The 12,702-nt window shown below is 31.8% G+C and overlaps 1 protein-coding gene across 2 annotated transcripts in view; it reads left to right on the plus strand.

Annotated features, from left to right (window-relative positions):
- PPP4R2 (protein phosphatase 4 regulatory subunit 2) overlaps positions 1–12,456 on the plus strand; it is a 57,654-nt gene extending 45,198 nt beyond the window's left edge. For both annotated transcript variants that reach the window (XM_019719690.3, XM_074313297.2), the window contains 6 exons: positions 5,842–5,935; positions 7,553–7,590; positions 8,419–8,493; positions 8,755–8,898; positions 9,596–9,885; positions 10,135–12,456. In XM_019719690.3, coding sequence (XP_019575249.2) covers positions 5,842–5,935; positions 7,553–7,590; positions 8,419–8,493; positions 8,755–8,898; positions 9,596–9,885; positions 10,135–10,454 — 961 coding nt within the window. In that variant the 3' untranslated portion in view covers positions 10,455–12,456. The remainder of the gene's footprint in view (positions 1–5,841; positions 5,936–7,552; positions 7,591–8,418; positions 8,494–8,754; positions 8,899–9,595; positions 9,886–10,134) is intronic.
- Positions 12,457–12,702: the final 246 nt, after the last annotated feature.

Raw genomic sequence — 12,702 nt, forward strand, 5'->3', positions numbered from 1 at the left:
TTTCTTTGGTGAGGAAATACCACAAACTAAAATTTAAAAATTTAAGAAACTTGCATGGAAAGGTCAATTAAAATATATTTATTGCTATTTTATGTCCTCTGTTTGGGATTATAATGAACAAGGGCACATTGTTCATTACTCAAACCAGGGCCATTTTTTAAAATCCTCGCCTGTCATAGACACCACGAATATAATTTAGAAAATGCTAGTAGTTAGTAGTACATTCTTATAATGGTACACAAAGAGGGATTTTGGGAAGTAATGAAAATGTTGCTTAACATTCCTAGAAGTTTTAAAAAGAGTATTTTATATTCTCTAAATTATTGCGAATAAAAGAATTAATGAATATACAAATAAGTTAATTACTTAAGTCTTGTCCCCCCTTTGACAATGGTGATAGACCTGAAACTTCTCTGAAATAAGCAGGAAGTTTCACTTCTTTTGGGTAGTTGACTAAAATAGCGTGGCTCTGTATTTGAGAGCTCTGGAAAAAGTATACAACCACGTGATACCTAAAAACCGTTGTTACATCATTTCTAAGGCAGTAATTGTCAACACTGAGGAGTGCTTATCATCTTTTGGCATGACAGTCTTTCTGACTGTTGAATTTCTTCTCTCAAGTTCTTTCAATACATGATTAACCAGATTTTGCCTAGTCCTGAAAATTTTCACATGATTGTTTGATTTGTGTGTGTGCACAAACACAGATATTTCTGTAGAGTTTCTGCACCTGAAAGTGTGCCTTTTCCTATTCTTTTAAAGGTCGTATATGAGATTTTTATACTCCTAAATCTGGATGGTAGATATAAAACACATACTCCTTTTTTGATTTTGTGTGGTTTGCTTTACAGTTCAAGATTATTCCGGAATGAAAGAATGGGTTCTAAGCTTTTTTGTTACTTTGTTCTCTTCCTTGCCCTATTTAGTGCTTGCTCAATTTTCTCCTCCTAGGTTGGTTGGGAAAAATAGAGTTTTTGTTAATTATTTGTGTCATTGTTGAGCATAGGAATATATTTTAAATTGAAAGCTAGGAGCTAGCAAAAATCTAATGAATTTTTTCTTCACATTTTTATTTGATGCAAGTAAAATAACAATTCAGACTACTGCAGGCTCTATAAAAGATGACTAACTTGATTAAAATTATTGACAGTTGCTATAGATTTATTTGCAGTAGGGAATGGTGCAGATATTACTTTAAAGTTATTTACCATTATTGAAAAGGCATATTCTTCATTTTCTTAATTTTTTATTATTTGTCATTTCATGATGACATTTTCAGTACATCTCAGAATTTCTGGTATTTGAATTGAAGTATAAAATATATGCATGTGAATATTTATGTATGTGTATATTTACCCACATGTTAAAGCCTGAATATAGAAAGAGCATATTGTTTTACATAAAGGTAATAATATCACAGTATTCTAGTGGTATTTCTGACTTTTGTAGGACTTAAGAGGAAACAAAAGTGAACTCATTCATTCAGCCTTTGATAGCTGAGAGGTATTTACGAGTTAGTTTCTACCTAAATAGGTCTGACATACTCATAAGTAATTCTGTTAACTAAAGCACTGTATAAATGTGGCCATTAATAGTCAGAAAATAAAGACATAGTAAAAACCACACCTTAATGCATAGCACAAAAGTTAATTGGCTATTTTAGCGTTTTTCTTAGGGTGTCTGATTTTATGATTATCTGTCTAGCTTTTTACTCTAATAGCCTCTGTTATATTTTATCTTTTTCATGAGGAAAGTTGTTTATATAATATAAAGGTAAGGTAGTCAATTATCTGATTTTTTTATCTTAGATCTGAATGAAGTATGCATTTTTTTCCATTGAATGTCTTCTTTCCATCTGCCTTGGTATATATTCAGAATATTTATACATGTTAATGATCAAGCATTTAAACAGATTAAGAAAAATTTTAATCAAACTGTAATCTCAGGTTAAAATATAAGATTGGAAATTATTTCTTTAGAGCTTGGCCTTATAGTTTACAATTTTTACTTTTAAAAAATAGCATCGAATTGCTAATTTATGCTTAGATGTCTTCCTCCGATGTTCAGTAGCTTTTCTTATTTGAATTACCATAGCTTTTAGGTATACAAAACTTGATTTTTTTTTATATTTTTTTTTTATTTTTTTTTAGCTAGTACATAGAGACGATTGCAGTCAAATTAAGATATGCTGTAGCTAATACAAAATGTGTGTGATCCTATTTAATCAGGATTAATTGCTTTCCTTGGAATTAAAAGGATATTTTTAAAAAACAGATGTAGTTTTGGTTTTGTTCCTCTGTAGTTGGTTTTTGGAACTTTGTGCCTTACAAGCTGCATTAAATGGTAGATGGGATCAGGATGATGATATTGACTACTTAATAAAAATACTTCAGGCCTGTTAAGTGATTTATGTATACTATGTCATGTTTTGTCCTCATGATAATCATGTGAGAAGTGCATTTTCAGAATCTGTTTTCCAGATAATAAGGACATGAAGATTTAAGACCAGTGAATTCAAGGTCTTTCAGTGGACTAGCCAGTCAGTATGTTTTTCTTAGACCCACACTACCTTATAATTTGTACATTAAAAGAGGACTGGTCAACAGTTTCCTGTGTAATACTTGTGGAAAGGACCTGTTACTTTTGGATCCTTTACTGTGTTGGGGTGGGGGAATAAGTTTTATTGGATTTTGTAGGTATATATTTTTTTTAATTTAAAAAGTTAGTCAATGTCCTTTTAAAAATATTTTTTTCTGTTCCTTAAGTAATCTTAGTTTTTTATCTTACAATATGGGCAAGAAAAGGTTACATACTGCAGATCAAACTGAATGCATTTTATTTAACCCAAAATATTTTTCTACTGAGTTATTTATTTTACAATATACCTTTGCTGATGAACATCCTTCCCCCATTACCCAAAATTTAGGGATTCTGGTTTGTATTTTTCATTGAGTAGTCTCCTTTTTTACTTTTTTTCTTCTTAGCACTTTTTTCTTCTTAAATTAAATGTGTCTTGGTTTAACTAGTGATTTTTATTGGGAAGAGCCTTAATATTTTCAGGAGATAGAATAAACAGTTTGTGCACTATGTCTAATGGAAGAGGAACACAAAGCAAACCTTTCATATAGTTGTGACACATTCATTTTGGATTTATCTAGTTGATTCTTATGCCTCCTTTTAAAGACCTACCTCAAACTAAGTGTTCCCAGGTTCATGCTTGTTTCCCTAGCATACATTTAATTCTATCCTCATAACACTGTGAACATAATTTTAGTACCATTTATTGTAATTATTTATATGTCTATCTACTTGACTATTGGGTTTTTCTAGTCTACAGTAAGCCTTCATATTTATTTGAAAGTATTAACTGTATGTAAAGAGACCTTTCAGTGCAATTTTCAAAATGATAATATTGAAATTTCCAGTGCATACTGTTATTTACAAGTAAATAGTTTAGCCTGTTCAAGTGAGGAAGGTAAGTGTTAGGACATTTAAATGCCATCTGTTGGACACTTGGTAAAATGACTTCTAAAGCTTCTTAAAGTGTCTTAGAATGTAAACTCATTTTATCATAAGCTGTTATTGCTAACATTGCTATAGAAACATAATGCATTTTCCCTCTAAAAGCGGTATTGATATTCACCAAACCATAAATTGTTAATATTTGACTACAGTTTTTCTTACCTTCCTAAAGAAAATTAGCCAAGTATTAATGTAAGCATTGTTAAACAGGAAGTTTAAAGATACTGATATTTTAAAGCTTATTTTAATTTAGAAGAAAATACTGGCTTTTGGTGTGTGAAAGAAATTTAGTTGGAGGAAAAGATATAACTAGACATCTGTTTAAGTATTTGTCAGTTAAGTACTTTTTGAATCTTTTTAACACTGGTGCTATTTTGTTTTGAATATATAAACTTAGTGACAGTATCACTATGAGATAATCAATGAGGAAATAACTCTGTGTGTGTGTGTGTGTGTTTAAGGTTTGCAGAATAGTGAACTAAAAGAGGGGCTACGGTTCAGGTATACCATTCTGAAATCATGCACTTAAGATACATATGTATATGAATAAATTATGTATTGAGCATAACTTATGTGAAGAAATCCTGCCCTTTAGAAGCTTTCGATTATGAGAAAAGGCCATTTGGAAACTGATACTGTTTGTGTATTGTATGTGCTGCCGAAGGGAGCACGATACTGTTTGTTTTATATATATATATATATATATAGCTTCGGGAAATGCTTAAAAAATTTTTTAATGGAGTTACAGTTTTGTGTATTAACTATAGGTTTTCGATTATGTGTTGTCTTTATAAGAATGAACAGAACAGATGTATAACTTACTGTTTGATTAATCGTAATGTTGGTATGCTTTGTGCTTTTTTTCCATTTTAAAGAGTCTTAGTTTTAACAGTGTATTTCATGCTGAATAGAGTTTCAAAAGCAAGGAAAAGAGTCTTCTTTTTCAGGAACCCTAAGGAATTGCCTATAGCAGTTGTGATGAATACCAAAGAAGGTTTGTATTTCTGGCTGCTTCTGAATATTTGTTATACCAGGAACATTTCATTTTTTAGTTAATTAGTGCCCAGTTTTTTGGCAGAATGGTAGTTTTCTGACTCTAGGTTTGATGCTACTTGAGAAAAGATTGATTCTTGCCCCTTCAAATAGCTAAAATGTTTCTTTTCATATGAATAACATACATTTTCAAAATTTGTTGTAAATCTTATACTGACTTTACAAGAATGTAAGAATAGTAATATTGATGCTAACAATCTGAGAACTAAATGTATTTTGTCTAATCAGAAAATAAACTTACAATTTTAAGTACTGTATGTGTGATATAGTGGGAAGTAGGGCATGGGATTTAAAGTTACAGAAACTGGGTCTGAATCCTGGCACTATTACTCACTAACTGCTTTACCTTGGGGCAGTGGGGAGAGAGTATTGTGTCAAACTGCTTATTAAAAATAAAGAACTGTTGGAATGTTAATTTGAGGCTTTGTAATTTTCTTTATAAGAAGAATAAATAGATTTGTATGGCAGATAATGAAGTCTTTTGTATTTCTTAGCTGCATTTGTCATATCTAATGCTCATATTTGCTGTTCAGATTGTAAGTCTGAGGAATATTAATAGTATGTCAGATCAAAACTTTATCAAACAATTATAGTTCCAGCTTATGTCAGTTTTGTAATTTGTTTTGATCAAGTAAAAATTTACTTATGGTTGAGGTGTTTGGTGAAGTTAACAGTAAGGCATTTACCAAAATATTGAGTATGTTTGTATCTCCTTTAAGTTTGATGAAACATGTACATTGTATGATGTGAAATTGTAATTATGGAGCAGAACCATATCTATAGTAGTTTTTCATTTGAATCATTTGTCTTATTCTACCTGATAACAGTATTTGTAGTTTTATTTGAACACTTCAAAGAAATTTTTGTGCAAAAGAATGCTTGAGGAAAAGTTTCTGTATTAAAATAAACTAACTTGATTATTATTTGCGTCACTTCTCTTGTAAACTTAAATTGAATTATCAGAATTCATAATGTTAAAATTTTTCCCAGTTTTGAAGCTTTCTGTTCATTTTGGATGTTCTTTTTTACTGCAAGAAAGGGAAAATTGTTTTCTTGTTAAATAAAAAGACAGGTGTGTCTATTGTCTTGCCTGTTTTTAAGAGACTCATCCATTCATTCCCCTATTACAGCATTTATTTTTTTTTTGTAGCTTAACACATGGGTGACTAGGTAAATCTTTAAATGTTTAGAGTAATAATGTTCCTAATTCTCTTAATTCTCTTGATAATTAATGACTTCAAACTATGAAATTATATTCTTTTGCAGTATCCCTTTTACTATTCAGCGACTATGTGAATTGCTAACAGATCCAAGGAGAAACTATACAGGAACAGACAAATTTCTTAGAGGAGTAGAGAAGGTATTTATTTTATTATTGGACTTATATTAATTAGCATTGTAGATTTCAGAGAAGATACTGAGTAAGATCTGTTTTCGGCACCTTTTCTTGAAATAAGTTTCTCAGCCTACCTGAAGTTTTTCCCAGAACAATTTTCCAGAATTGTTTTCTGAATTCTGGTCAAAGTTTCAGGGAGAGATTTAATAGAGGGGGCAGGGGAAGGGCTTGTGTGATTGACTAAGTTTGGGGAAAGCAGTTTACTATTATCTCTTGGATATTCATAGTATATACACCAACATATTAAATGTTCTGCGAAGTTCTATAATTGATATTTTAACTTTAATAGAGTGTTTTGCAAACTTGTTAACCCATGGAATTCATTTATTTCAGTTCTGAAATTCTGAGGTGCACAACTTTGGGAAAACACTGATACAAAGCATTTAAATTAGATACTGATAAAGGACAGATTTAAGAATGAAATTTGGTTTCTGTGAGTGAGGGGCTGTTAGTAATAAGGGAAAGGCATTTTGGACAAAGGAAACAATATGATGAACAAAGACATCAAGGTGTTTGAGGGAAGGCAAAGTAAAAAATTGGCATGTCTACTGTGAAGAACGAATGAAGGAGCCCTGTGGGAACCAAGATTGGACCAGTGGGATGCTAATTTCCTCACTTGGTGATTTATGCTAAAATATAGTCCAGTGTTTATTTTAAGGTTATAATTCAATTTATTTTGCCCTTGGAGCAGGGAGCCAAAATCATTACTTTGTGACTTACAATAGATCATAGGTCCTTACTGAATTAATACGTTGTGTTGAGTTTGCATGCCCTCAGTTTAATAAAATTCCTGAAGGGGAGGAAATTGAGATCGTTCATCAATATTACTTTTCAGCTCAGGGACTTTTAATAATTACATCTTGGCAACCTTTGGAGAAGAGACAACGTTACAGTAGTCATACCAGGCAGGGGTTGCCCTGCCTTAAAATCAGGGCTTACAGTAAGTTTTGTAACCCTGGACTGGTTACTTACTGTAAGTCTCAGTTTCCTCGTCTGTAAAATGTGTATAATATTAAGGCAGTGAGGAGGATTAACTGTAAAGTACTTACTCTGGTACATAGTAAATTTTCAATGAATATTGACTATTAATATTAATAAAATTATTACCAAGAAGATTTAGATAAAAATACAAGTTTCTTTCCTTAGGGTATATGATACTGCACATCAGGCTTTGGATTGGCATTGCTTTATAAGGAAGTTCCTTATACTTAGGCTGAATGCTTCAATATCTACATACCTTGGAGTGATTCTGTCTAAAATCTTGGGGTGATTCTACCTAGAATAAGGAGAGCGCGGTTCTATTCTATTACATACAATATATAATGTTAGGGCCCCAAACTAACTAAAATAGAGTAAAAAAAAATAAGACTGGCAAAAAATAAATGCATTAGGATATTAGATTTTGGTCTTTTGTTACTGTTTTAATTTTTGTTGTTTGATCATAAGTATTTTTAAACATTTCTTTGATTAGTAAAATCAGAATAAATGGAAATTTAACCTATCAGGATGAATTTGAGAAATTAAAAACATTAAATTTTACATTGTAGTACTTTTCTCAAATACCAATTTTTGTTATTGCAGAATGTGATGGTTGTTAGCTGTGTTTATCCTTCTTCAGAGTGAGTATAGAGATATTTTTCTGTTTCCAGTATATTCTAATTATTATATTTCTAATATATTAGTCTTAAAATAGGTTGCATTTGTTTTATGTGTAATTATGCATGATAACATTTATAAATACTTGGGAATCTACCACCCAGTTTCCAAAATAGAACATAACCAGTAACATTACTTGTATGTTTTTCCAGTAAAGGGATTTCGGATTAAAGGAATTCGTGATTTACTATAATTTTAACATTGTCGTGTTTATGTACTGTCATGGCATTCAGGGTCCTGAGATGCCATCCTAGATATCTTTCCAGGGCATCTCTAGGGCATAACTCCTAGGTTTGGAATAGCTACTTGATGACATTCCTCTTCATGATGGAAAACTATCTCCAGTTGTCAAGATTTATATAGCAAATTAAGATGTCAGTTAAGGGCACAGTCCTTGGGACCATGTCTTCTACCCACTAGCTTCCATGGTGTCCCCTTTTCCCCCCAAAATGTCTTCAGATATTGCCAGATGTGTCCTGGAATACAGGGTTATGGGGGTAGGGTGGGGGGTTGTAAGGAGAATGTTGCCCCCATTAGAGAAACATTGGTTTAAGGTTAAAATATTTAGGATTTCAGAGACAAAAACTGAATGTTTTAAAAGAATTTTTTCAAGAATATACCTATATTGTTTGTTAATTAAGACAGTAAGATTATCCCATAGTTGTTATTTCTCACAGAAGTCTTTTCATTTGACAGTAAGATCTTACAAAAGATCTTACAGACCTATGATTCTTGTCAAAATTAAAGAACTGAGCCCTCCCTGTTGTTTTTTTTTTTTTTTTTCCTCATAGAAAAAACAATTCTAATAGTTTAAATCGAATGAATGGTGTTATGTTTCCTGGAAGTTCACCAAATTATACTGAGAGGTAAGATTCTTGATTTTTAATATTCAAAGAGTTTACATTTTCCTAATTTAGGTAGCAGGTTCAGTACACTTTTTTAAAAATTGGGCATTTTATTTATGGAGGCTAAAAGGGTATACTAAACAGAATTAGTTAATTTGGTAACCTTTGGATCTGAAAGTCAAAATTACAGCAGATTTTTCTGTGATATGTTCCTTTACACAAACCTTGGGAGGGATAACTTTTTTTAAAATGGGAAAGTGATGCTCATGTATCTTACCATAGGTCTAATATAAATGGGCCCGGAACACCTAGGCCACTTAATCGACCAAAGGTTTCTTTGTCAGTCCCCATGACAACAAATGGCTTGCCTGAGAGTACAGATGGCAAAGAGTCAAACTCACAGCAAAGTGAGGACAAAAATCACAGGTTTGTATGTGATTTATATTTAAAAATAAAAAATTTTATGAAACAATAGTCATTGATGGTTTTCAGCACTCAGCGTTTACTATTTACAATTTACTATTATTTTGAGGGATAGAACAGGTTTAATGTGGTTATGCTTCTGTTTGCAGCATTAGCACATGTTGAGTATGGTTACAGAAAAGGCTTAAAACTGCTAATTTGGGGAGGTCGTCTTTTAGAGTCTTAAGAAAGCAAAGTGGTCATGATGCATTTTATTTCGTTTTTCAGAGTTACTAGAAAAGATATTTGTAAATGAGTTGAAATTTTGTGAATAATTTCTTACTGTAGATCATAAAAAAAAATTTGTATTCCATCTTAAATGTTCTGCATCACATTAAGGGAAAGAAGACCAAAGGAGTGAAAGGATTTAAAGTTATGTCCATGTGTAAGGTAGACTGGTAGTTTTATTCCAGGAGGACATTTAACTTACTGGAGAATTGAATACAAAGGTCATATAACTTGTTGACTAATTCTTAGTGGGAAATAGTCATTAAACAGTTTAGGTTCCTTTGAAATTTTTCTGTTGTGTTTTCTTTGCCCAAATGTTATAATTTAACTTTGACACTGAAATACAATTAAAAAATTATTAGATCTTAAAAATGAGAATGTAGAAGATGAAGAAAACAATCTTATTAATGACACTTTAAAAAAACATTTACAGTGACTCCCCAACACCTGAATCGGAAGGTTCCTCAGTGAGCCCTATAAAAAATAAACATCCAGGTGAAGATGCTGTGGAAACTGAAGGGCGTGAGGTAAAAAGACTTCGGTTTGACAAAGAAAGTGAAGTCAGGGAGACAGCCAGTCAGACATCTTCCAGTGAAATTTCTTCAGTTATGGTAGAAGAAACAGAAGCATCGTCTTCATCTCGGGATAAAGACAAAGAAAGTAGTTGTACCAGGCAGCACTGTTCAGAAGAGGAGGAAGAAGAGGAGGAAGAGGAGGAAGAAGGTATTTAGAGACCATCTAACAGGGTGGAGTGAGGAGATGCTCAAATTTTCTTTCATTTTTGCATGAAAGAATTTAACGTAATGGAGCTCCTTATAATACTGATGTTGGGCTTTTCTCCCACGTTTGTGTAATTGCTGCTGAGTTTCAGGGGAGATAATTTGAACTGTAGAATATCACAATTCATGAAACTTTAACTGTGAAGGTATTTTGAAAATAAAATTTAACTACAACAACATTTCTTATTTTTAGAGTCTTTTGTGACATCAAGAGAAATTATCCCAGAAAGAAAAAATCAAGAAAAAGAATCTAATGATGCCTTGACTGTGAATGAAGAGACTTCTGAGGAAAATAGTCAAATGGAGGAATCTGATCTGACTCAAGCAGAAAAAGATTTACATTCTGAAGATAGTGAAAATCTAGGCCCTGTAAGTAGTGGTTCTGATTGCCGTGAGACAGAAGAAATAGTAGGATCCAATTCCAGTAAAACTGGAGAGATTCTCTCAGAATCCCCCATGGAAAATGACCACAAAGCCCCAGAAGTCACAGATGAACCAATGGAACAAGACTAACTATTTAGAAACATTTAGATGGGTATTTTACATACAGTTCTGGTTTTACACTGTATAAAACTTATATGTAATAAAGTGGACCTTTAGTTTTACAAGAGAAGCAGGTTGTAAAATAAAGTACTTAGTGGGATAAATCCTGAAAGAGTTATACATGTTAGAACTGCGAGTATCAGCTCCACTGGGTCCTGCTTACCGCTGACTTTTTTTGGTTTGGTCAAATCAGTGGTTTGTGTATAGATTTTCTTTTTTTTAATTTAGAATTAAAGTTTTTAAACTGGAAAGTAATAATTATAATTTTGAAAACCTTTTGGAGATTATTTAGTTTATGTATATGCAAGAAAGCATTTTGTCTTGTCTCTTTCTGACAGCTCTAGCAGTTTTCACATTTTGGTCATAGTTTCAACATTTTAACATGCATTTTAGGGTTTCATGCTGATTTCCAGATTTTATTATTTGACTATGTACAATGGAACTTTAAGTCATACACACACACACACACACACACACACATTATTCTAAGGGGAAATGTTATATTTTTCTGTTTCTATAAGAGATGAATACAGTGGATACTTTTTCTATTGGTCATGATTAAGTTCACCTCATTAAGTTCACCTCTTTCAGCAAACAGTTTCTTTCTCTTTTGAGTAATTCAAATAAAATCTGGCCCTTGTGAAACCCTGAAAATCTTGTCTGTTAAAATACCAGGTTAAATACATTCCGAGAGATCTGTTTCAACTAAAATTCTTTTGTATACTCCTGAGGTGCCTGAGAAAAAGACTTCATTATTTATGAGCAAATGTGCTTTTTCTTGGAAATTGTGTTCAAACATTAGCTTGCTGTTTTGTAGAATGAATGCTTATAAAGCTGACATGAGACCATCTCAGAAGAACCCGGTAGGTTCCTTAACCTTTTGCTTGCTTTTTGAACATTGTGAATATTACACATTTCTTTCTAAATTATTCTAGAGTATGCAAATGTCAATGATATGAAACACCACTGTACTGGAAGAATTAATATATTACTTTAGTAATGTACTGGAGCTAAATGACTGAAACTTTAGGGGTGCATAGAAACCACCATAATTTGTATGACATTTTGAAGTGAATTAAATATTTTTGAACATGCTTCTTCGACAGCCAGTGTTATATTTTTCAGATCAACACAAAGCACAATGATTACTCTAAATTCAATATTTTCAAATTCACATATATAAAGTCATGCAAGCTGCAACTTCCCTGTCATAATTACTGGCTGCCAAATTTATACCTGTTTCTTCGGCTGTACCTTTTGATATTTAGAATTTTTAAATTTCTGTAAAGTAGATTTTGTAGAATGTAATGTGTTCACTGCCTTTGTGACGCGATATATAACTGTGTAATTTCTGTGTGTAAACTGAATGCTTGGGCTTTCAATACAGTATTCATATAAAGCAATAAATACTAATGTTATGAAATATTTGAGTACATTTTTATCAAAATATTAAAGAATCCCTTTTTTAGTTTCAGATACCTGAAGTACACAGATGAACTTATAAAACTGATGCAAACAGTTTCTGACACTGTATCATATGCTTTTGGGTGATTTGGGTGGCAACCACAAGTTTTGCATTTTGACTACTTAAATTGCTATGGCTAAAAATACCAAAATGATTTGGCTCTGTTTGTTTGCAGGGTAATATACTACTGACTGACTTGACCGTCAGGTCCACAGCAGCTAGATGATATATTTATGAATATGTCTACTAGTTGAAATAAAAACATTGATTTACTCTACCCAAGAGGAGAGAAAAATCACACGTTGTAAAATTTTTTTAAATTTTTGCAAAATTGTTAAAATGAAGCAAATTTTAAATGTGACATTCATTTTTAGTGACCTGTTACTTTATTTTGTTGAGGGATATTTTGCCAGTGAGAACAGATTGTAAACATTTTAAGTTAAGAAATCTTGAAATTTTCTTTAGAATATTTATGAAGTTATTGTCAATAAACCTGTTCTTTTAAGATCCTCTGACCTTTTGATATTTTTATTTTAATTGTGCCATGGACCATTTTGTAGAGAAGTAGATTTACTTTTGTTGCTCATAAGTTGAAGTTTTAAAGCATCATGACTTTGAGGTCTGTGGTTTTATTTGTAAACTTGCAATTGTTATTTTTGCAAGGGCAAATGTATATCTTTATTAAATAAAGTACAATAATGGTGAATGTACCAAAATGCTATCACTTAACTCTATGAGAGATCTGCATTTTAA

The sequence above is a fragment of the Rhinolophus sinicus genome, chromosome 5 (assembly GCF_057876585.1).
Source record: "Rhinolophus sinicus isolate RSI-liver-muscle chromosome 5, RSI-T2T, whole genome shotgun sequence".
In the NCBI taxonomy this organism is placed as follows: domain Eukaryota; kingdom Metazoa; phylum Chordata; class Mammalia; order Chiroptera; family Rhinolophidae; genus Rhinolophus; species Rhinolophus sinicus.